Raw genomic sequence first — 25,925 nt, forward strand, 5'->3', positions numbered from 1 at the left:
ATTTCAAACTGAAGACTGCAGTGGAGTCAACAGAGATATGGACTGACGAGGGAATGTCAAGTGTCAGAGGACAGCGAACACAAGCAGGGTAGAAGTCAGCAACTTACATTACAGGGGTTGTAATCTAGGGTCTGGGCATCATCTAACACAGTTCTGTTTGTCTGTGTAACTCTCTCAGTCATCCTGTACTTGTCCGTTAATCCATCCATCAAACTGTCAATCATCTATTGAGTCCACTGTGAGTGCGTGTCAGTGTGTGTGGCTGTCTGGCGATCCATCCTTAGTTCTTTTATCTTGTCATCTACATGCCAGTCCGAGCAGGTAAAACAAAGCAGACTGGTGATTGATTACGTGACAAGTAACGAAATTATTATGTTTCTTATTAAGATGTTATATGTCAACTTGATTCAGTATTTTATAGAATTGGCGGAGGCTGCCCAGATCTTTTGCATGTCTGAGTGAAACCTTTGAGTTGTTTTTGAGAAAAATAATGATGAAATGGAAATCAAACTAAATCTTTAAAATTAGAGCGCTGCAGTATGATGCAAATAAAGTTTAAATGTTTTTTCCCCTCAAATTACAAAGCATAGTTAATATGCTCTTGCCTAAAATTCTCTCTCTCACACACTCACAAAGTACACACGCGCACATGCAAACACAAATGTGCATCTACAGGAGGTGAGATGGCGCGCCCCTGTCCCCTCCCGCTGTCAGCAAGCTGTTGGGGATGGCAGGGTCCAGGAACCAGAAGACTGGCATGTCAGATGTTCAAGGCGCCGGCCTGGCGGCATACCGCATGTAACCCAGTCTTTTCTTGAGGTCCTCTCCTAGCGGACACCTGCTACAGACAGCTACCAACACTTTTGCCCCGCGGTCACCATAGCTACGACGTCGAAGACCAAGCTGGTGGAAAAGGTTGTGTTGGTGACGACGATACGATAAGGATGATGATAAGGAGACGTTATATACCGTGTGAATAACCCTTCTTGAGATTCGTGGTCATGACAATATCTAAAGCAATCTCCTTAACACACAGGGCAATGTCTTTTCTCTCCATCTAAAAGTATTACAGCATCCGTCTGCTGGCCTCTCTGTTTGCCTGCCTGATTACAACGTATGGTAGAGGGCGATCCACTGTGTCCAGAGTCACCCCCCAGCATACATTAAAGTCCCCACTAAGTCCCGAGTCACCCCTCCCCACCCAGCCTCCATGCAGGACATACCTTTCTCCGAGAAATCGAGAACTCCTTGGAACACTGCTTGCAATGGGTGGCTGCCTCATCACTGACCCATTGGAACTCTCGGGTTAGCAGCTGGGCCTCGCGCAGATCCTCCACCCTCAGCTTGGACCTGTGGCAGACACAAAAGCAGGTGTGAGGCAGTGGGCTGAAAACATGTTGGCTACGCGTTGGTGAGAGTGGCCATGGGGTTGCCAATCTTTGGTAGTGGACGTTAGCGGGGAGGGAATACAAAACAAAAAAGATATAACAGATCCCAGTGATTATGGCAGCACAAAGAGGTCGAATCTGAATTAGCACTTACAGCATCAATAAACGCAAGAAATTCCAAGCAGGACATGTGTGTGAGATAAATGTAACTTTTCTAAAAACAAAAAACCAAAAGTCGCCCATTTTTAGCCTTGTTCAAAACTGTCAAATCTTTCAAACAAATTTCGAGCATGATTGGAAAGGAGAGGCAGGATGTGGCGAGTTTTAAAAAATAATAGTAATAATAAGAATAAGGAAAAAAATTTTCTCCAAAAATGAAAGCGATGGGCAGAAGGTGCTAAAGTGGGGAAGTATTCTGAAGAAGACAGTTTTGAAATCTCCAGTTAATAATTAATGAGTACTATCTAACATGAAGATCGTCTGTGAATTTCGCCCCAACAAGAATAGTGTAAAGGACAAACTGAAACCATCGAATAATGTTAGATGACTCTTTCGACAACACTTGATAAAACGTGAGACTTATCTTTTAAAAGGCCCCAGCCTGATAACACCAAGCTTACAAGACCCACAAAAACTAAAGTTTTGTGAGACCGAAAAAAAATTGACGAGAATGTCAAGGAAGGTGCTGACTTCATGCAATAATCTCACTAAAAACAAATCAAGACCGTACAAAAATAATGTTTTCCTCGAAAGAAAAAATCCGACAAATGGGATTGTTGTCCTTAATGCAGCGACAAAAACTATTAATAAGAGCAGACCGAGTGAAAAAACACAAGATTTCAGACAAAATAAGAACAACCCCCAAGATTTTAGCCTTAATATTAAATGGTTGTCTTGCTTTTGTTTTCTTGCGACTTCCAAACTTTACTCGTATAGCAGGGCTGTATCACGTGTACACTGATGCTTGTGAATGTGTGAATGTGTGTGTGAACGTGTGCACATCGATGCAGCACGTACAGGCTGTGAAGCACATAGACAGCCAGACAATTATCCACAGAGACAAAGAATAAATACAACGTAAAAAGCACTCACTCGCTGAGATGCGATCCCAGTTCTGACAAGGCCTTCTCCTGCTCCTCACACAGGTTCCTGGCCTGCTGGTACTGTGCGTCCAACTCTGCGTATTCCTAGACCACAGGCAACAGGATGACACTTACTACAAGGAATAAATGAAGTGAAGAAGAAAGAAGAAATAAAGACAACTCGATCATCTCTATCAAGACATCTTTCTATCGATTTCTCGCTTCTACGGACTTGTCGTCTCCTGCGCGCGCAGCTTCCTCGCACCTCTCACAACGATGCTTTTCTTTTTAGGATCGTTAGACCTTCTGGAATTCATGTCCAGCCTGTAGCCCACAGGACGGTCAAGCCAGTCACCTCGGTTCTTTGAACTACACATGTTAGTTCGCCATGAGCATTAACAATTAGGCTCAAAGGCTCGTGTTACAGCAAGCAGGCCGAGCCTATCATAAATGCAGGCTTAGAGTTCGGACTCCGTGGACATAAAGTAAACGCTGTAAGATGCAATAAAAAGGCATAGCTTTGCAACATTCTATTCTCCCTGCCATACAGTTTTGGGCGTGTTTAGAGGGAGCATTCAATTAAAATAATCAGAAAACATACACAGTATCGTTCACTGGTACCCGTTCGTCATTCTGTTAGTGTCTACCGAGGTGTTGTGCAGCTGTACTCGGAGTTGTGCATTGCTTTGTGATCCTGTGCTGAGGGAGAGTGTGTAGCCCGTATAATCTAAACATGACCATCATCACCACCACTTGCCCCACCCCCGCCTTCAACGACAACAGCAGCTGAACGGGCAGAGAAACACTAGACACACAACACACAGACAAACACCACACACAGACACAAACACAACACACAGACAAACACCACATACAGACACAAACCCGCTTGAGTTCCCTCATCTGCTGCAGCTCCATGTGTTGCTGTGCAACCTTCTCCTTCTCTTGCTCCAGGGTTTTCTGTAAAGTGCACCGCCATTCTCTCTCGATCTGCAGGTCTGTCTCCAGGGCCGCCCTGAGCACGTGACATCAACATATGTCATTCAAGAACTAATACAAATGCCAAAATCATCCTAATCAATCAATCAATCGTGTATAAGCAAACATCCTGACCATAAGAGCTTGTAAACGCAGTTCTCGATAAGGTTGAAGAAGTGATGGGGGAAAAAAAGGGCACAGACTGTAACCTGGCCTTTTAGCTGATCCCGGACAACCACGAGAGTTGACGAGAACTGGTAACAATTATCGCCGGGGCTCTAACAAAACTGCAAATTAATGATGGTTGTTGTGGTTGTTGCTGTGGATGATGGATGATGATTGATGACGTACATATGCTGGTCTTTAAGCAGGGCCTGTACTCGACGACAGGTGGCGTTACCTGCCAAGGGTATGACTGCTCACCTCTTGGAGTCCCTCTCTGCAATGATCTGCCCGAGCTTTCGCGCCGTCTCCTCGGCGGCCAACTTCTCTGACTGACTGTCCTTGATTCTGGACACAAGGATCACAACGAGACACGTCACAACAACGCAAAAAACAACAACAACAAACAAAATACAAACAGACACAAAACGTTTCCTCGTTCCACACCCCACCTCAAAGAAGAAATAAAACACTCAAACTGACTTGATGTCTCGCGTCTAGCTCAAAAGGAAACATCGATCATCATTATCAAATGTATCAACACTGATGTGACACCCACACGTTAACATAATTTTAAAACATCTCGACATCATTCGGTGCTGCCGCTCGACAAGAACGAACATGAATAACACAGAAAATATGATTTGTGCTGAACAAGAAGCGTTGCCACAGAATGAACGGTCTATGCTCGGGCAGGAAGCCCACCCACACATCTCCACAAACCACCCCCCCCAAAAAAAAAAAACAAACAAACAAACAAACAAAACAAAAAACAAACAAACAAAACTTGTGTACAGAATATACGATGTGTAGTGGAACCGACTAGACTCAGAAGCTGTAGACAGATTCTAAACTATGGGGCCACAAGCCACTCACATCCACACTAGTGACCGGTGGAGATATGATGTGTTCGGCTGTCTGCAGCCTGTTGGAAAATAAACATGTAACGATGTCTGCCCTCCCTCCTACACATCCATAACTGTAGACAACAGAAAGAGTCAGGTCACCGACACACACACAGAAGGAGGGGCGATTGTTATAGCGACTAGCTAGTCGATGCCTTTTTTCTGGGTCCCAGTCCGGGACCACTTGTGGCCGAAGACAAGCGACCCCAGCCACCTCAAGGGGATGCAAACACCTTTCCCTCCTACCACCTTCCCCTCACCATCCCAACTCAAATCTTATGATGAGGTAGGAGTGAGGGCAAGCAGGTCACCTATAAGTATTTTTTTAAAAGAACCTTTGTCAATATCTGCGCTGGAAGACTCGCCTGGATGGCGCGGGACCGCCCACACATGACGGAATAAAGACAAGTTTCTGAGCTGTGCGACAGTTGCACCATCACTGATGGATGGCTGCTCATCCAGGGACGGAGGCATACACCAATTAGGTTGAATTGCGGCAGGACTAAATGGCTGCGACTGGCACCGGAAACCGACGTGTCGGGGAGCTGTAGCGTGCACGCGCTTACTCACGTGTGACGTGCGCGGCCCCCCAGGTGTCGCTCCACGCAGCAAGGGCCATAACCACGAGGTCTGGCAAGCATAGTCGGGCTTTTCATGGCTGTCAAAACTGCTTTCAGTACACCTATAAAACCTCTCTAAAAGTAATGTACTATACAGAACTATTTCTGACAGGCAGGAATGCAACATAACATAATTTAGCAGCCATTAAAAAAAAAAAGAAGAAAAGTCGGATCTTGGGGACGAAAATATAATTAGTTTTGTGGTTTACGCCTACACGTAGGTCTGGAAAAGTGTGGGTCATGATAAGTACAGCCTCAATGTTTGGTTGCTTGGTTGTTTAGCTGGAAAGTGCTTCCACCTAAAGGTGATTTCGCACTATGGGGAAGACGACGACGAAAAGAGAGAGGAAACTGGAGTATCCAGAGACCAGTCCTATGTGGAGATAAGTTCAGTCCAGTAGCCAAAAGTCACAGAATGTGACTCAAAAGAGTCTACTGATTCTCCTTTGCCTTCTTTGCTCTCGATATCCAATGCAATACAAGATACATCAATGTTGTATGTGTACTGTGATTATTTCCACAAAAGCTCCCACGTAAAATGGTTTACGGCTGTACCATTAAGAATTTTGCTGTCAGTGAAGTTGACTGCCAGCTAAATGACAACACAAAGAGAAAGCGATGAATGCATATTATGTGAGTATTCAGTATCTATTAGGTTAACATGAAGACCGAGCACTTTGATCAACCATTTTTAAGGGTGACTGATTTTCTTTTTTCACCGTGAAAGTTGATTATGCACTGTGCTGTTCTCTCAAGGTCCCAGGACGTTTGGCGACTTTACAGGCAAAAAGTCAGAAGTCCAAAATGCGTGCACTGATCTGGAAAAGGGTTTCTAATTATTTGAAAACTCTTCCAGCCTTTGTGGGAACCATGATCAATGAGAATACTCACTTAAAGAATCTGCAGCACAATGCAAGCGCAAGGTCTCTTGCAGGATGCTGAACACAGTGTGTAGAACAGGAACATCTCATGTGGGACACTGAATACAGTGTGTAGGGCATGAACAATATTGTAGACAATCAGTACAGTCCAGTGCGTAGGACACAAACATCTCATGTGGGACACAGTATAGTAGAGTGTGTAGGACAGGACACAACATCTCATGTGGGACACGGCACAGTGTGCAAGACACGAACAACATGTCATGTGGGACCCAGTACAGATCCGACTGTAGGAGACGAATAATGTCTCAGGTGCGCAGTCGTTACCGTTTTTCCATTTCTCGGAGAGTGGACACTAGCTGGTTTGTCTTTTCCTCCAGCTTGCCAACCATCTCAGTCTTGTGCTTCAGTGAGCTTTCACAGGCCTGCAACAAGATACAGTATTGTACTTTATTGTTCCATCGTCTGAGATATTCAAGTCAATCATCATACGCCACACACCGACACATATTCTATTTCACATTCACCCGACCACTCGCTATTCTTTCTCAGATTAATGAGTAGATCTTCTCGAGAAGCCATGGGAAGTCAAGTGTATAGGTGGCGCTGCAGGGAACAGAAGACACGCTGACGTAAGCGTCGGTAGTAACCGACAGTGGAACTGACCACCGCGATGAGTTACTGCCCCCGAGCGTAGCCCCCCGTCACGTGACGCGACGTTGACTGGCCGCAGCAAGGCTCCCTGCAGATGGCGGCTGGCTGGTAACGACGGAGGGACGACACACTCGGGGGCCAGTTTATCAGTTCCGTCCTGCAGGGTTCTTACTTCCCTTTAATTTTCGTCTCGACTTTTGACAGAGTGATTTCCCTTAGCACTCAAGGGCTTGTACTAATCACATTGAAGCAGGAGTACCGGAATTCACTATACAGATTATTATTATTATTGTTATTGATACTCTTCTCCTCCTCTTACAAAACTATCATCACCGTTTCCCAACAGCAAGCAAAGCAGAACAACTTGGGAAGCGAGCAGTGACACTGGCCACAAGATACTTTCTTTGTCAGATGGAAACTTCTATCCACAATTTCCTTGTAATAGCATCTCATTCTTGCATACACCCTGTGATGATTACGTGTAAAAACCATCAAAATTCACTATGACAGAAGAAGAAAATTTTCTAATTAAAAGTTTTAAAAGGTTCACTTAAGCGACATGCGGACACGCCGATGTTTCAATTATTCAAGCAAACTTCTCTACAAGATCTGTCTGTTGCCCGGATATTCGCTCACATCGTCCACAAAGCTCCGCTTTTTGCCGGCACAGGCGACAAGAACACAATTCCGACATAATCTGAAGCGAACAGCTTCTAAAAGAAGAAAGAACAATCAACAGAGCAGTGTAGAATACAACTGAAGCTTGCTTCCTGTCCTCCAGTTCCTCTGTGCCACCTACCCGCAGTTGTTCGCTTTTCTATCGCAGAGACCATCAATTTCCTCCTTCAAAAATACACAAACAAACAGAAAGAAAACAAAATTTGTTTTTAATGAAAATGTAATAATATTTTTGTTGTCCTTTATTGTTTCCCTTGCAAGGTTGGTGAATGTTGCTATAAAATAGTTTTAAATTAAATTTTGTTTTAAAAATTTTATTTTCGGGGAAGGGCGATGGAAGTGTGGAGCCGCAGAGGAGACAAAAAAAAAAAAAGAATGTAGATGGACTACTGGTAATTGCAGTATAGTAAGATTCCATCACTTGCACTTAAATCACGCTGCCTTTAGTTTTGACTGAAGGTCCTCCCTACTGCTGGCCCTCCCACTGACCCACTGACCCTCACACTGATTAACGTCAACGATGAAAAATGTGCACTAGGAGGTTGCCCTGGCAACTGCAGACGTGTCCGCTCAGTGTAAAGCGAGGGTTAATTAGCCAGTAATACGAGGAGCTCTAGTGAATTGCAGCTGCAGACCTCTGTATGTCTTGTCTGTAAATCCACCGACAGTCTGTAGATGTCATGACATCAGGTGTTTACACCAAGCAATCACTGCCTCTACATTGGACCGTACGTCTCCCCTTCACACTTGGTGTGGACTTAAACAATACATCAACAGTGAGAGAAAGTGTTCCAGTTAAAATTTGAATAATTTACAAACAATACCTGGCAGAAAAGAATATAGATTTGACTAACACGACTGTCAATCCTAAAAAAAAAATACGACTGAAGTATTTGTGATTAGAACAACCATTATTTTGTAGAAGATATAATAAACATGTCATATTTGGTGGTGGTGGTGGGGAACAAAGGACGCAGTGACAAGGACTGCACATCAACTGTGTATGTGCGCGCACACACACACACACACGTACACACACACACACGTACACTCGTACACGTCATAGTTTTAAAAACGCACAATACCCATAATACATAAAATACAAAGTGATAATTCTAAATAAATCGTCCTGTTCGCCCCTTTCCGCTGTCTACCCTTCCTACACTCGGAGTGCATGGATACACACACATTTGAACGCAACCAAAGCTGCCAGGAAGGCCAAAGACAAATTCCAAGCCAAGGGGTTAAAGACAAAAAGGTCAAACGCGAGGTCAGGGTGGCGGGGAGGGGCCGTGTGTTGCTGGGAGATAAGAGATGCGGGCTCCCCCCTCCAACATCTTGGATTTACCGTAATCGGATCAAGTCAGATTACAGAGGAAATTAGTTCCCGATGCAAATAATACAAACGAACAGAAGCACACACTTTTATCGCCAACAGCCCATCTATCTTGCAGTTAGTCATCAAGTCAACAGAAACAATTAAAAAAAGTGAATGCCGGGTTTAATGAAGGGCGGACTAGACGGACAAAAAAAACGAGGGCAGAGTGAAAGATTAAATGCGCAGAACGATGTAAGAAGAAAAATTAAAAGACTAGGCGTTAAAGGAAACATGAACGCAGCGACGACAATGAAAACGGAGATGACGAAGACCAGAAGGATAAGGGGCGTGTGACGTCATCGATCACACCGTCCAGAAAAGGAAGCCAGAAAGGAGTGACAGAAGGAAGCAGCAGCTGTAACAGGAGTATTAAGTAGCCATGTCAACAACAATAAGAAATTAGAGTCAGAGGCGCCGGTAGTAGTAGTGTAAGACACGGCAGTAATAGAACAATCGTGAACAAAGCGCTACCCCCAGTGTCATCAATGCTACAAAGACACTGCTCTCCTCCCCACCCCCGTCATCATCAATACTACAAAGAGACTGCTCCCCCACTTTACCCCATGTGAATTTATCCCACCCAACAAGCCTGCAACAAAGTTGCCAGAAGAAGCCTGGGACGAAGTTTTTATCTAGCTCCACGGCCGCCAGGAGAAGATGCTCCAGGACGATGTGCACACGGCCCACCATCCTCGTCAGAAAGAGGCGCTAGCAAGTGCGCATGCGCCAACGGACGTCACAGATGCTCCTTAGCACGCGCGATAACGACTGCCTTCACGCGCAGTGAGACGGATGGCCACGTTGACAGAGAAACAGTGATGGACACTGCGACTCCCGACCGCACATGTCAACGCCGCCGTCAGCAGTCCGCACGCACACCCCTCCCACTGAGCGACCCCCTCCTCCCCTCAACGACTGCACCAATGTAGGGACTTGCTGGCGGTCACACATCTACATGTACAAACCACGAATATTCAGTGAGCCACCCTCCTCCACTTTGTGGGTGTCGGGGAGAAGACAGAAAGACACACAGTGGACGGGAGGGACGTGGAGGAAGTTCAACTGCCAAAGTCTTCTTGCCACACCCACTGGGCGGGTGGGGGTAGAGCCAGCCGGGCCTCGCCACCTCCCATCGCCGTTCTCCTCTATAAGATCGCCTATAAAAGAAGAGAAAGAGAGTGAGAGAGGAATGCGCAGTGGCAACAGGTAACGTGTCGTCACCACCACACGTCGTCAGCTACCACCAGCAAGACGCCCGACAACCAGCCACCTCGGTGTTGCTGAGCTAGCCAGTCCACCCCTGAGGTAGCCACGACTAGGACCAGGAACCGCCAAGGTCTGCGACTCGTACGATTTCCTGTGCTGGAAACCGTCACACAGTAAGTCTCACTTTTCCACCTTTTCGATGATGAGTACAACTACACACCGAGGCCTCTGACCCGGGAGAGGGTTGTGGAGGGTGGGGTAGAGAGGCGAGAAGCCTTATAGTAAGACAGTGAGGGCCAAAAGTAGTCAAAGTGAAAAAAGCACTGTACTCTGGAAAGCACGCCTGCTATATCTGCAAACTTTAATTGTGAAAAGGGAATTGAAACAACTAACTAGCTAAATGAAAAAGTAAATAAGTAAAAGACTAATTAACAGATGTGTTGAGACGCGCAGGAATCACGCTCTTGGCTACAATTCCGTATTAAAATTAACTTTTATTGCTTACATCCAGGAATAAATGAAACTACAGTAGATCAAATTCAAATATTTTCAAGGCTTACCTGAGTGTCACAACTTGAGTCTTAGCAGCAATGTAGCCCTTTGACAAGGACTTACCATCTTTACGGGAGACAAAGAGGGACACTCTCTTTTCTTCTTGGCAAAGTACAGCGGTACACCACAACATACACGACTCCATACGTAAACTACAAACATTTGTTGAAATAAAATTCTCAAACGAAAGACAAATTTCCAAAGAAGGCTCCAGATGCTTAGACGATGTGCTAAAGATGAAAGTTAGGGTTAGGGAAAGATTTAGTTTTATGTTGAATGCAATGCAATACGTCTACTGAACAACAGATCAGCGATCATTTCGCTTGATTGATTATCGATCACTGGCTATTGTTCTAAGGTAAAACAGTTGCTAGCAGTCGTTCGCCACCTCCACAAGTCAGAACAAATAAACTAAAAACAAGGCACAGAAAAACGCGAAGATGACTTGAAGCGAAGTCCAAATCCCGTAGAAGGAACTCTGAATCACGTAAAGCAATTTGTCAATTGTGAGATCATTTTGAAAGTGGGATTCTGAAAATGTGAAAGTTAAGGTCGGAGGTTTCATTAAGTAATAAACAACATACAAACATACAATGTTCTGTCACTAATGTTCTCAGTGTCAGTGTCAGTGACAGATTCACGTGTGTAAAACCCTGTCCTGTCACTCATACTTGTCTCTTGACATCAGGGACCAAGACACTCCTTGTGGACAATTTCTGCGATTAGTTGGCGAAATCCAGGCATACGTGAGGCAGTAAAAATCCCCGTAATATTAACCGTGGCTCTCAAACCCCGACATTTTAAATTCTGAAAACCCATTGAATGTTACAGATGGAAAATTTTAATAAAATAATTCTCTTTCAGGCTCTTAGTCTCTCTCTCCTCTACAAACTTTTTGTAAGTGGTTCGAGGGCGCAGCGGTTGTGCTTCTGACCAAGTGATGATCGCCTGTTCTGGGTTCAGACCTCGCCTCCACCAAAGCTGTTATTTTTCTGTATGCACCTTAGTTTCTGCTCGGCTTCCCTTCTCTCGTCATCGTCGTCCCCTCGCTCTTGTCCTCTTACTTTTCACACACACACGCACAACTTCTTCAACGCTTTGCTGACCAGCACTTGCTGAGTGCTGATATTGTTTATCTATATACGCCCACACATCTGTAACTTCATTCTTCTCTCGTGCACTAACCATGTTAATTTGTGGCAGACGACAAAGTCTGCTTCCAGCGCTACAAACCGACGACAACACGAACACAGGCAACAAGGTCAGAATGCACATCAATACAGGTTTGTCTCCTGTGTAAGCCTGTCCAATTTTATTTGTAAATTTGCTGCCCGCCCCCTCTCTGGAAATACAATTGACAATTCAAATCTTCACCCACCCGAAACCCCGAGGGTACCGCTGACATCCGTGGGTCGCGAAGTTCTCGGGGTGGTCAGCATGAGACACGGCATGCTCCTGGGTAGGGTCCCATAGCGTGTCCGCAGGTCAGCTCAGACCAGGAGGAGGAGGCCACTAGAACTGACTTCACATATTTAACTGGACACAGGCAGCCTCACGGGGGACACAGTGAAGAACGGAGCGTCCATCTCATCGACTGCGACACGTGCGCGACAGAGAACTGGTGGAGGGGTCGGGAGAAATAGTGTCTACGATGCTGGACTGGAGATTTTAGGTTGCCAAAAAAACCTGTCGGTTTATTGGAAGGTGCCTGTGATGGCTGAGAAGAAGATGAAATTTTTGGGGTTTTTTTTTTCTTTCTTTTTAATTTCTCAGTGGTTTGGGTAAAGTAGGAAAGAGGGGAAATAATCTTGGGACCGGAACAAACATGTGAAATCCTTAAAAAAACCAAAAAACCAAAAAACAAAAAAAACAAAAACAAAAAAAAAAAAAACAAACAAAAACAAACAACAAAATAAACGCTGTTGTAATGTGACAATAGGACACGAGTCTTATCATGTATAATAATGCTCTACCCACAAGACGGTCAAATGTTGGACCCGAGGTTGTTTTAATCGTTGACCTGAGAGGTGGCCTAAGCATGTGCACACCTGTGGCTCTTTGCGCGTTGTTTGTACAAAAAAAAAAAAAAAAAAAAAAAAAAAAAATAAGAAAAGAAAAAGAAAAACCAAATGAAACCGCAGATTTAACACCATCTTCTGCTGATGCAGGAACATTCATTATTTCAGCATTACTTCAGAAAGTGACTGGAATATTGCCATTCGCAGCAAGCACAGTCATCGTTGACACCCTGGACAATAGCTAGACAAGTGCGATGGCAATGATACTACGTATTCATCAAGAAAATGAGGGAAAGAACGTTAAAGGAGGAAAAATGGAAGAATAAAAAAATGAAGCAGTGTCATGTCCAGTGAGCAGGCCACACACCAAAATAGAAAAGAAAAAGTCGAACAAGGAGATATTTACGACCACATAACATGATGCAAAATCCGATACCTCTTTGTAGAGTTCAGGACTTGACGATGACATCAATGATGCTGTTCATTTTCTAACTCTCTTGTAGAAAGTGCAAAGGCTTTTGAACAGCACATCAGCTTTAAATCTCGCAGAAACAAGTTGGTAGAGGTATACACCTCAGCAAGCGTGCTTAAGCACATTCTATATTCAAGAAGACGTGCGTGCTCTTTGTCTTACAAGCTCTCATTACCTTCCATCCATCTCTCTTTCTCTTCTACCCACCCCACATCCTCCTAATGTCATGAGACAGGGTGATTTTGGAAGATATCCACTTTGATGCAAAGCCTGTGAAATGCTAGTGCGACTAGACAATAATGTCAAACAAATCCGGCGATATGAAATGACTCCATTTTGAGATTCGGTTTCATGATGTCTGACGAGACCAGGAAATGCAGTCTGCAGTCCTACTACTGAGGTCGGTGCACTCTGATTAGACAGGTGCCAGACTGATTAGAAAGGGACTGGTGCGACATCGCACTGACATTTCAGACATCCTGGAACTGGGGTAGCTTTAGGTCCTTGCTTTACTTATTCTTTCTGTCTTAAACTCCACACAAATCTCTTCCCGCTCCATACGACAGGACGAGTGCACGTGCTGCCTGTTGCTCAGGGTCTCGCGCGTTTTGTGAAATCTGCAGGTATTAACGTCTTTTGTGTTGCTATGTCGACAGGAGGAGGAGTAGGAGGACAAGGAGCCGAAGTGCACGGTAATCCCACCATCGGAGTCATGGTGACCGTCGTCTGCCTGGTCACGTGTTCTGCAGCCTGCCTGCTGCTGGCGCTCAGTTCCGCGACAGTCGACGCACAGACCTACCACTACAGGTACGTCACTGATAAGACCTCTGCTTTGGCGATTTTATCTTATTGGATTAATTATTGACATTGTAGGATTGCAAGCAAGTTTTTTTAAAACATGAAAGCAGAAGATTATCAATCCACATAATACTAACTCTTGATGAACACATTCTGCATTATGTCTACATTATTGCCTACAATTCATCCTGTTCATCTCTTAGTGCTTGACATGACCTGGGTAGCTGAGACCCAGTGTCATCCCCTCTTTCTTCCCTCCCCAACCAGAGCCACCTTCTACCAGTGAACGGCCTGGGTCCTCTGTTCATCTGTGATCTCTGACATCGCAATTGTTAAAAAGCGCATCGTTAAACATTGTTAAACAGACCTACTCGTGGCTAGAACTTCAAAGTGTTTAGAGACAGCGACTTTTGAGGTCCCCTCGTATGCTTTTACCCTCAATGATACTGACAGATCTCACTCGCAGCCACTAATGATTCCTGCCATTAATTTGAGATTGAATGTGGGATTTTAAATGCCAAGTTTTAAACTATTATCAACAAGGATTGTCGTAGAACCAGAAACAGTATTTTGGAGAGCGCAGAGCAGGTCTGACTCTCAGAACTCTGCGCCCTTCAGCGAAATTTCGCAGGAATTCCTCAAAGCCGGATCCTAGAACACTCTGTGGAGTCACGCTCTTTCTCGAACTCGAATACTTTGTCCCCAAAACTTATTTTTGTAACCTTTTCTTCAATTTTGAAGTCTTGTTTGTAGGTGAATTTTTCAAAATGAAAAGCAACAGTAATAAATGTAATATGACAACATGCTTCAAGAACTTATGATATAAAGCTACATAACAAGCGAGCCGACTGTGAACTGTGCTCTGTACTTGTGTCTGCAATGTTTGAGACACGTCGTGATATAACCCCCGGTGACACCACTGTGACATCACTGTGACACTACTGTGACACCTGTGACACCTCTGTGACACCTCTGACGTATGTGGTGTCTGCAGCAACGGCTGGCACCCTGGCAAGAAACGAAGTGACATACCGAGTGCAACCTTCGACGTCACGGGCGGCCTCAGAAAAGAACCATGCACCTTCAGGCCAGAGGTCATGCAAGGGATAAGCCTCCTGATTCAGGTAGGTGCACGTGTAACAACTTGCTGACTCTCAGGAGAGAGACAGAGACAAAGACAGAGAGAGAGAGATTGAGAGAGAAACAGAAACGAGAGACAGAGTTACACAATAGGGAGAGAGAAGTAAAGAACAGGGGAAAACAATTACAGAAAAGGCAGGGAGAGAGAGAGAACGAGAAGGGTGAGGTTGGAAGAACGTTCCCACCCAACATCAAGAAGAGAGAGAAGAAAAAAGAAATTGTTTCACACGCACGCCTATTATTTTTTTCGTGTGCCCCTGTCGCCATTAGCATCAGTTGTATACCACGAAGATAACATTCGCTAATAAATGTGGTAAGTTGGACTGTGTACATGTTACAGACACTTCAGCTGACTACTGAGTACCCAGGGTGGGGTTGTGCGCCTGGCTCCTGGACACGTAGCATTATCCATTGTATGTGCGTGTGTTTGTGTGTTTGTTCACATGATGCCACTTTGTCTTTCATGCCCTAACATCTGTCCTCAGAAAGAAATAGCTCGCCTGCAGCGGTCCTGTGTACGGGACACGTCAGTCACGTTCAAAGACATACTGCAGACAGCATTGCTACGGGTGAGCCATGGCCAAGGCTTCTCTTACAGACTTATGATTAGTGTAGAGAGTGCAAAGTGTAAACGATACCTTTGAATCTTTGAGACACAGTATTGAATACTGCTATTGGAAAGATTATGTTTATTATACTGACAAACTCGTTACTAGTATAGACCTGATGAAGACAAGAAGGCATGTAATTTTTCTGATTACTGATTTTTTTTTTCATTGTCTTGAGACACAAAGTATCAACAGTAGAGCGTATTCGATAATGTACATTAAGTATCCAGGGTTAAGATTAAAACTGAAAGCAAACAACCAACCAACCAACCAACATCAAAAAAGAAAAAATCCAAGTCGCGAGCTGAGAAAGCAAGTGTGAGGTTTTCGTCAGACACTAACGACTTCCTGTAACGGTAACCCAGAACTAACGACCTCCAGTAACCCAACAACTCCAGAGACTGGCTGTATAAACGCCCTTATTGATTGTCCATACATAAAAAGGTCCATATCTTTTAAAGGTGAGTGGAGTTTTATGTGCACAAGAAATGGAGCAGTGAGTAGGCGTCCACAATGCCGAATGCGTTTTACAGATTCTATTATTAGTATTGAAAAGAAGGAAAAGAGGAGGGAAAGAGAGTAGAGCTATTTTACGCTCTGTCTTCCAAGAATAACGTGCGAAGATGTAATAATGAGGAGGTTGCACACACCTATAAGAACCCCGTAATCACCAGCGGGTAGCGGGGGCAAGGACAAAGAACAAACAAATAATGTGGATAACGAAGGTAAAGAAAGAACAAGCCCTACTGTCACAAGGTTTAAGACGAACATTTCAGCAGCTTTTCAAAGCCACTCAGTCAACAGTTTGAAATTAACGACACTACAGGTGATAAACATCGCGACAGTCCCACGTACAACGAGAAAAGTCCACTACAAACTACATCTTCCGCTCTGGGGGTAGGTTTGGTGAGGGCATTGGTGTTTTACACAGAGCCAGCTGTTAAGGTTACATCAGGGCAAGACAGCCAGCCATGTAAACACAGCAAAGATGCCACATGCAGAGAAAAAAAAATGCATGCCGGGATGAGAGCTGAACCCAGGACAGCCAACCCTCAGTGTACTGGTGACAGGCGCTAACCGTTGCTCCACCCGACAGCCCCTGGGGTAGGTTTGGGGGTAACTTTTCTAACTCTAGGACCGTGTAAAAAGCACATGACAGCTGCCCTCAGGACAAAGAACGGCAAACCGTTCTGCTACTGCTGTCTCCACTATCTCCACTCAGCACGATGAATCATCGTGTTTCTTCTCTTTACATTCTGTCTAGACCCTTTTCTATAAGTCCTCTCATAACTTCTATATAAGTCATGTAAATGTACTTATACTACATGCAGTAATATATGTGTGTGTGTGTCAGCAGCAAGGAGCGGACCAGACTCTCCTTAAGAACAAGCTGGAGGAAGAGGACGAGGACTCGGGCAAATGGTGACTGACGTGCCTTAACTCTACAACCACGACATCAGTCCCGCAGCAGCCGCTGACAACTTTTCCACTACTCCAGACTCAATTCAGAAGCAAGAAAATAAATATTCCAACAAATAAATACAATGATACATTTCGCAACATCACGAAAATGAGAAAGCTAAGACGCACATTTTGCTTCCATCGAAATTCATATGAAACCGAAGTTGGTACCTCCAGAAACATGAACCAAGCATTTCGTGTTTTCTTCAAAGAAATTTAACTCGTCCCCAAACTTCCGTCAGAATTTAAAAAGCACAAGCATTAACCTTCTTGAACCTATTTCTTCCAAAAACAAACTTCGAAGAAACTCCGAACTATAAAGGCTTAAGTTTCAAACCCTCGCACATACGCCGGTGTCAAGAAGGACTAACGGGGATAAGGGGCTGGGGGAAGAGTACAAGCAATTTCCCACTCTGAAAACTCTCTACCCTCCCTGTCATAACAAAGATTCTTTCTGTAGAAGGAGGTACTTTCCCGTTTAACAGCGAACTTTAAAGGTGATCAAAATGGATGTCTTCAAAGGACCCCGTTGTAAAAATTCAATCCCTGGCTACAGCTGTCTTTAAACTGTTTCGATGGACAGTCAGAGCAGGGGAGGGTCGCCACAACACCAGAAGACACAGGTGATTAACAAACAAACAAAAACCAGAAAACGTTTGCCCGAGTTAGCTGCGATTGATTCTAAGTGAAAATAAAGGCTGATGTTAAACAAACTCATAGTTCCTTGGAGTTGTCTTTCTCTGTGGATGAGCGACAACTACACCAGGTCAATAAGTACACCACTCATCTACTTCTTGTCCAGACAAAAACTCGGAGAACTGATTGCTGGCATACAGTTTCCTCCCCCACTCTCTCTCTCTCGTGCACGTGACAAACGCTCACATGCACACACATGCACCAACACAAACTTAGAAATACACGCGATCCATGGCAATGTGTGTGCGTGTGTGTGCGTGTGTGATGTGGAAACGATGACGTGACTTCACACACTGACCTCGACCGAAAACAAAAAGCGGAAAGAGAAAAACCACGAACTTATATCTCTGGACTGCTTGCAGAAGATTTTTCCGTTAACTACTAGAACGAGGCTACTTAGGCTACAACGCTTCCGGTTTAGCCACCGTGGTTTAGCGAATAACTTCAATGGCTGTCAGCAAAGTCTGCAAGAGTAACAACAATAAAGAAACTCACAAAAGGTGTTTTATACTGCTGCATGGTAGAATGCTGCTGTGCAAGTATCAAATCTTTCGGTGTAAGTGTTTTTTCGCTTCCGCGGGCAGGTGGATGGACAGAGCGAGACAAGTGCGAGCGGCTCTCATTCATGCTGTAGGCCACTCAGACAACAGTTTCAATCCATTGAACGCCAAGATTTGTTCAAGGCACTTTGAAAAAGAATGCATTAAAAAAGGTACTGAACTTATTGTCGGCTCACTTATTTACCTCTTCTCTGTCCTGTTCATGCTTTAGTTCGCGACTATTTTAGACTTGGCTTAGACAATTTTCACATAGCCGAAGATATGCCCATAAAAAAACAAATTTAGTTATTTACAACCGCGTCATTCATGAAATTGCTTGAGAAGTGTATTGACTAAATATTCTTCTTATTGTTTAAGAAAACTCGCTGTATGTGAACAGACCAAGACCAACACCAGTGCTTTCAGTTCACACACCCCTTCGCCAATACAGAGATGATTTCAGATGTTTCTTATGCTTTAAACCAGAGCAAAAATAAATATAGAAAACAGCCACGTTGCCCATACAAGTGGATTTTAGATAAAATATCATCTGTACAATAAAAAAAGTTGTGGGCAACAATTCCATGCGATGTTGATCAGATTTTGCTGACAGAAGGTTTTTCTCCCTTTAATTTTGGAAACTCATCTTATCTTAGCGAATAAACAAAAAGATTAACAAAATTAGAGAACAAAAAAGACGAAATACTAAACTGAAAAAATTTATTTCTGTTTTCACTTTCTGAAAGCCACTTAATCGCAGTGTTTCAATCTCTTAGTGATAAAAGTATGCCAGACGACCTGACACTAATCTGGTTTTACTAAACTTTTTCGCGTTTGGACCTCTGCCGATGATGGCCATGAGACATCACTATTTCACCGCATACAAGAGAAGAAGAGAAGTCAAGACCTAATAAAGAAAAAGAAAACCAGATGTCTGAGATGAAGTCTGTCGCAAAGCATCACGGTCGAGGATTTTTGTTTTGCAGGCGCCAGAAAGAGAGATAAGTGTTCAGGCACAAGGGCGGCGTCCAATGCATAGAACAACTTGCTACTGGCTTGACGGATCGCAAAAGCCTCGACAATTTCAATGAGGAGGAGCAAAGTTTTAACCTGTCATACGATATTTAAATTAATATTAAAATGGACTCGCCCTTATTTTCGTTTCCTAGAAGAACACAAGTCATTAAACGTGGTCACAGAATCTGAAACAATATTTCTGCGCATTTTAACATCGTGAATGTAACTACAGGATGAGATAGTAAGCTTTTGGTGGCTTACAGACGGTACACACCGATACAGTGCAGTGCATGATGGGACTTGTAGGACATTGCATCAGACTACGAAGAGCTGGTGAAGACACTTACCCGCAGTTTGTTGTAGAGGTCAAGATTGATGGCCTTGATCTCTTCGATCTGACCGCGCAGCCCCACGATGGTGTCCTGCTTCTCGTGAATGTCCTTCTCCAGCAGCCGCAGCGCCATCTCCATCTCCGCCTTCATGCTGATCTGTAGCTCCAGCTCCTTCTCCACGTCCTGCACACACGCACGCACGACAACACAGACACACACACACACACACACACACACACACACACACACACACACACACACACACGACAACACACACACACACACACACACACAAAGGGTTTTAAAGCGCTTGATTCCAACATCAGCAGCTAGTAAAGCCTCATTGTTCACGCTCATTCTACAGAAATAATCCAACCACAGCGAACTTCAAACTGAAAAATCAAAAGAATTTACTTTATAAGAAATACCTAGAAAATTGTTTTTATTCTAAAACAAAGACAGTGGACAAATGTTTCAAATGTGTAACTACAGGCATGACAACACAACGAAAAGCTTTAAAGCAAGTTTAAAGAAAAGTCCTCCGGTCCACAGGTTTGCCATCTGCCAACATCAGTTTGTTGCCGGCCTATAACTGGCGCTAATTAAGCTTCCACTATTTCTCGAAATCTTTGTCGAAGAGGCGCAGACGTGGCACCTGTGCCAAGAACATCGCCACAAGTGCCGGACACGGATGTTCATGTCGACTGCTGTCTTCTCTTCCACCGACGCCCCCTCTCGAGCCTTATTCAAAATCCTCAAGTAGATGGAGAAACTGGCAGGGTTGTGAAGCCCTCACGATGATGATACTACTACTAGTAGTCTTATATTCCCATACAGGTTGAAGGTACTTTTCCAATGTGACAGACACCTAGCAAGCATGCATCCCTCCAACACACACACAATTACAGTCCCTTGCAGTCCCTCAAGTACTCAACCGTACAGCAAGAACACATGAATTTACACGTTGCTCAAAAGCTAATGGAGAATTATTTAATAAACAAAGTGTACGAAATGATCTTTTAGTCGGGACAGGAAGTGCGTCAGACACTTGAAGCAATACAACAGTGTCCAAGGGATCTGAGGTTAGTTTTTAGGCCCTTAAGGAGTTTTTACTCCCATCCCCTACTGACAGACATCGGAGAGAGATGGCAATCCTGCAATAGAGATCAGACTTGTATACGATACGACAATTCAGATATAGCTCGCATATACTCTAATAGAAAAAATAAAAATATACTCTATAGTTCGCTGTACTCTAATAGAAATAACTTGTATGCGTGCGCGCGTACACACACACACAAAATTCAACAACAACCATGCACACAGTGGAGCTCCGGGAACTTTAACATACTATACTTAATAATAACAACGAAAATAATAATTAGGATTTAACCGCGTCCCCGCTGTCAGTGTCAGCCCTGTTCGCTTATTCCCTCCCTCCCATGTGTGTCTGTAATTAATCCATGGAGTTCACAAAAAGATAATTTACGAAGATTAACAGTCACTTAAACAGACAACAGAAGATTCCTCTAGAGAAAAGTGTCCACAAAACCGCAGATGTCGTCTGTTTACGAGTGGCGACGATGTGTTTTTGCTCGTCTGCTGACACCTTCAGCCAAGTACCCCGGCTAGTGTAGAAAATCGTTGTATCTGATCATCTATATACTGTGTGTATATATATATATCTCTCCAGTTTAACATTCACTTGCAAAATTTGACGTTGGACGAGAAAGTATCTTTTCACAACTAGAATTTGATCATTTCCGGCAGAGCAACTCGTCGTTTTTTCCCGATTGAAATAAAGTTTATAACAGGTTTGAGCTGTCTGTTGTAGATGGCGCTCCACAATGACGAAAATAGTTGAGGTGCCGCAAACAAGACAGACCAGCTTCATCGCAATTCGCTCGAAAAACTGTAAAAAGTGTTTCTGTCACGACATAAAGCTCGCGGAATTCTGAAATACATGACTGGAGGTCTGTAGGCGTTCAGAAAGGTAGCACCGGAAGTAGTTTGTGACTGGAGGCCATTAGAGGCAGTTATGGAGAACTTACTACGGTTGGTTTCTCTTGTCTTTGTTTGCTTCTCAAATGTGATTAGCTTTTCTTTGTTAGCTCTTCACGTCTGGTTCCTTTCTCATTTTCTTGACACGCTTCCAAAATCTGGTTCGTTCCCATGTTCTTAGCTCGCTTTTCTTATCTGCCTTTTTTCCTTGATAACACCGACGACTTCCAAGTGGAGAACGCCTACTTCCAGCTCTACTTTGATGTAAGTCTTTCTACCTCTACTCCAGATGTCAGTTATGCACTCGTTCACCTTTTACCTCGGCATTATCCTCGTCTTTCTTTGCTTTATTTTTCCTTTGTCTCTATATCATCATATTACTCCACTAGTTTACCGACAACTTGATCCCACCAAAAGCAAATATACTTAATTCTAAATACGAATGCCGCTTTGACATTTACAATTTTGTCTACAGGTTCATATAGAGCAAAAATTGAAAGAAGTGAAAATATTTTCTGTTGCCCACCTCTCTCTTCCTCTTTGTGTGGGTTGGAGACAGAGAGAGAAAGTGAAACTGAAGTGACGATCAAAGCTGATTCGTGTTTTTCTTGTTTTCTTTTGTTACCGTAGATGAGACTATGATGGGGAATCAAAGCCAGACAAAAACGACCACGTCACCGAAAGGTGAAATTATAACCTCCAGACAGTAAACTAATCACTTCTTTAAAAAAAAAAAAAAAAAAACAAAACAAAGCAACGAATGGCGGTGAAAAAGAAAGCAGCTTTTAAATATCATAAAGATGGTCCTATCACCTTCTGTTTGTCTGATGTATCTTTGCCATAACTTTACACGTGAATGCATGAGGACGAGCTCGGCCAATAAATTTTGACCTAAAAAGCTTCGCGAAATAGGGAAGAGTTAGGATACCTAGATGTAAAATACAAAGATTGTCACTAGGAACTTATTTATAGTTTGTGACATTCTGATCCTGCCAGAAGTGAATCTCCTTGGTGGCACTCGGTGAGTAAATGCTCGTCTAAGTGAAATGAGGGCCCTCTATGACCCTTCCCTCACGATCCTCTCACTTTTTGAAGGCCTACCATCGCCACCCCTTCAATCTTTTAATCAAATGTAAAGACAGTTTCTGGACTGAATCAGAGTGAGAAAACATTAATTAATAACTACGTCAGTCAAAGTGCACAAGAAAACGAACACACACCTTCCTCCCAAACATCCACCCACCCATAGCACTCACTATCTCTTACACACAGACACTGTCGGCTATCACGAACATTTCTGTGTATGTAGAAGTTTCAAAAGACTGCGATTTATGATTTCAATTGTCTACTTTATCGACGGCGATGGAAAAAGGTATTTCACATAAATCGCTTACTTATAATCTTTGGTTATAAATAGTATTCCACATACATCGAATGAATACGCCGTCCTTGTTGGAAAAAGATCAATTCTGCTTTTGTCAGTAAGACATCTCCATCAGAAAGTCTTTCAAATTCCACCATCCTCTTCATTCCACCATACTCTGCCACCTCTCTATCCTCTCTCTCTTACACAAACACACATTATAAACACACACATATATAAACACACACACACACACACACACACACACACACAAACATGCTTCAGGTCGACGATGTAAATCATTTTTGTCAGTTGACAAAGTGGCCGCTAAACCTTACTTACTTCACTTATTTCTTTTTACGATATTAGCACAACCACTGATGGCGCTCTGAGAGAGACATCTGCTGCGAAGTGCTACCGGAAGATGCTGGGAAAAGAAGTCGGAAAAATCCAATGGATCTCCGTTTTTCGCCGGAGCGGAAAGAGCTCTTCAATTCTGGGAAGAGCGGAAGCTCTCAAATACTAGCTACCAACATTTCCCAAATTTTGCCACAACTCAGCTGTTCAACGAAGATGCAGCTTCAAAGAAAAAGAAATTCTGTTTCCGTTTCTTCATCCTTCTGTTCATTTCTGAAAGAAAATTTGAGGGTCTTAACCAGAGCGTTCTCGTCTTGGAGCTCGCGCCGTCGTCATTACCCCCGAAGGTAGTGATCCTGTAAACGGACGGCACCAGGCTCCTGTCGTGCCAGGCTGTACGGACCCGCAACCTTTAGTGTCCATCGCCACGCCTGCAGGTGTTCTGCAAGAACATCAACGACAAATGACCACCACTTCAAGGATTTACGAAGACAACGACGTCGCTTTGGCGTGATCAACAGCATCGACCTCGCAGTACGGACATCAAGAACCGCCGCTGCCGGAAGTCGTCTGACCACGTGCTCACGTTTGACCCAAGTCATAGGTGAGCTGTTTAGAAGATTAATGAAGCGCGTGAAGATGCACACCAGGTACATCATGTCAATCAGGACGCACAAACCAAGGGGCATCTCCGTGTGTAAAGGTGAGCTGGATTGTTCAAGCGGTTTTCTGATGTGAAAACTGAAAGTGAGGAACGTATCGTCTCTGTCATCATCATCTGGCTCAGGACCCGACAATCAGCGTCCATCTTCCGCTGTAGTTCTTTGATACTCCCATGAGATGAATGTCACTGGACATGACATGAATGTCTATGGCAATGAGATTAATATCATCACTGAGGCAACTGGTGCCTGGGTCTGCCATTTCTGGAGAGGGGAATGTGGTCATGGACAGTTTCCTGCATGATCTTCACTAAGATGTTAATGGCGAAAGTCGGCGTCTTTTATAGACTTACTTTTTCTGGAAGACGTCCTCATAGAAGCAGATTGCTGCTTAAAATCGTGCTGGTTGAATTCCAACTGCTCGCCATTTTAATTAACTTTAATAGGTGAAAACAATTTGACAAAAACCAGATATTAGAAAACAAACAAATGAATGGCGGCAGATAGTTACAAGTCTTGCTATCGTATGAAGTTTCATATCCTGGGTAAGGCTTATCACCAAATTTCTTGGATCGTTTTTTTTCATCTCTCAGAATTCCTGGCAGAATGTCGTTAAGATGAAGATGTTTGCTTTTGCACTCTGCTCCTCCCACTCTTCCTTCCTCTACCATAACTAACATCATCTGAAGCAGACGTCACCCACACCGACGCCATCCAACAAAGTTGAGCAGTGCCAGCCCACAATGCTATTTATCAAGTACAACATAATATCATACTCATGTACGCTGACTGGTGTTACAAGACCTGATTTCCAGGTAAAGACACATGTATAGGTCCATCCAGCTACTTCAGGTTCATTCTTTAAGAGAAGCTTTTGTATCCTCATCTAGTGTTACAGTAAAACAATTGTTTCAGGCAGAAATAACAAGTACAGCTACTAAAACTAAGAAACGCATACCCCCCACTTCCTCTAGAACTTAAAAAAATTGAGGACACTAGTGAAAAAAAAATCGACACACTGTTTAAAAAAACAACTTTAAGTGTTATCATTAGCAGCACAGGTGAACTCGGCCTGTTCAAGAGCAATTAGCCTGACAGCTGTAAATGGCTCACTGGGATATGAGAGTGACAAGGCATTGCGTCAGGCGCCTCGGGAGTCGAACCTGTTTGGCGGACGGTGACGGGCGCGGTCCTCTGACGGTTCTTCGCCAAAAAGTAATCAACTAGCAGCTGGAGCTAGCTTGCACGAGTTTCTAAAACTGTTCTAAACAAGCAAATTTAAAACCGTTCTTCAAAAATCGCTTCTGAGCCATTTAAATGCATCGTACAAACACATAGGAAACACTGTGCAGACAGCAACAAACGTCTGGCTTTAGAAGCTTTATCTTGTTTAAAACAATGTTAGTTTATTAAAAAAAAATTCCGCACCGTGTTTGTAAAAAACTGATTATCTGCACAGATAAAAGGCCTAGATTTTAAAAGTATTTTAAATTAGAAGGGTGTCGTGCAACTAGCCCTGACAGTTTATTTCCAGAGCAGCTGCTGCGTCCACAAATCTTGACAACGCGTACGACGATGACTTCAACAGTTTCCCACTGAGTTCATTCGTCACGCAGCGCCCCAAGTGGCAAACGTGCGAAGCGAGACAACTTCTACATTGCAAACTGTGCAATGTGGATACTTGCCAGAATTGCCACTTCTTTTCTATCTAGGAATATATCCTTTTTTTATATCTTTAGAGAAAACTGTCATTTCATAGTTTTATCAAGAGATCGCACATCTGACATAAGGAGCGCTCTCTTAGGCCTTAAGAAAAGAACGAGACATGGACAACATTCGAAGAACGGAAGGATATACAACAGCAGCGATGTAGCGATGACCAATAAAAAGTAGCGATGACCAATAAAAAAAAATATAGAAAACTCAAAGAGGAATCGAGTAACAAGAACTGAGGGTATTTGATTGTGCAGAGGAAGA

At 43.7% G+C, this 25,925-nt stretch overlaps 2 protein-coding genes across 3 annotated transcripts in view; one reads left to right on the forward strand and one right to left on the reverse strand.

Moving 5' to 3' along the window:
- LOC112575003 (RUN and FYVE domain-containing protein 2-like) overlaps positions 1–25,925 on the reverse strand; it is a 50,358-nt gene that overhangs the window by 4,532 nt on the left and 19,901 nt on the right. For both annotated transcript variants that reach the window (XM_025256487.1, XM_025256495.1), the window contains 6 exons: positions 19,581–19,748; positions 6,344–6,441; positions 3,872–3,958; positions 3,356–3,485; positions 2,481–2,575; positions 1,224–1,350 (listed from right to left, as the gene is read on the reverse strand). In XM_025256487.1, coding sequence (XP_025112272.1) covers positions 1,224–1,350; positions 2,481–2,575; positions 3,356–3,485; positions 3,872–3,958; positions 6,344–6,441; positions 19,581–19,748 — 705 coding nt within the window. The remainder of the gene's footprint in view (positions 1–1,223; positions 1,351–2,480; positions 2,576–3,355; positions 3,486–3,871; positions 3,959–6,343; positions 6,442–19,580; positions 19,749–25,925) is intronic.
- Positions 9,728–17,691, forward strand: LOC112575045. Its single transcript, XM_025256567.1, has 5 exons — positions 9,728–10,105; positions 13,631–13,781; positions 14,767–14,896; positions 15,398–15,481; positions 16,878–17,691. Exons 2-5 carry the CDS (start codon positions 13,687–13,689, stop codon positions 16,944–16,946), a joined length of 378 nt encoding a protein of 125 aa, XP_025112352.1. The 5' UTR covers positions 9,728–10,105; positions 13,631–13,686; the 3' UTR covers positions 16,947–17,691.

Source organism: Pomacea canaliculata, linkage group LG1, assembly GCF_003073045.1.
Source record: "Pomacea canaliculata isolate SZHN2017 linkage group LG1, ASM307304v1, whole genome shotgun sequence".
NCBI lineage: Eukaryota > Metazoa > Mollusca > Gastropoda > Architaenioglossa > Ampullariidae > Pomacea > Pomacea canaliculata.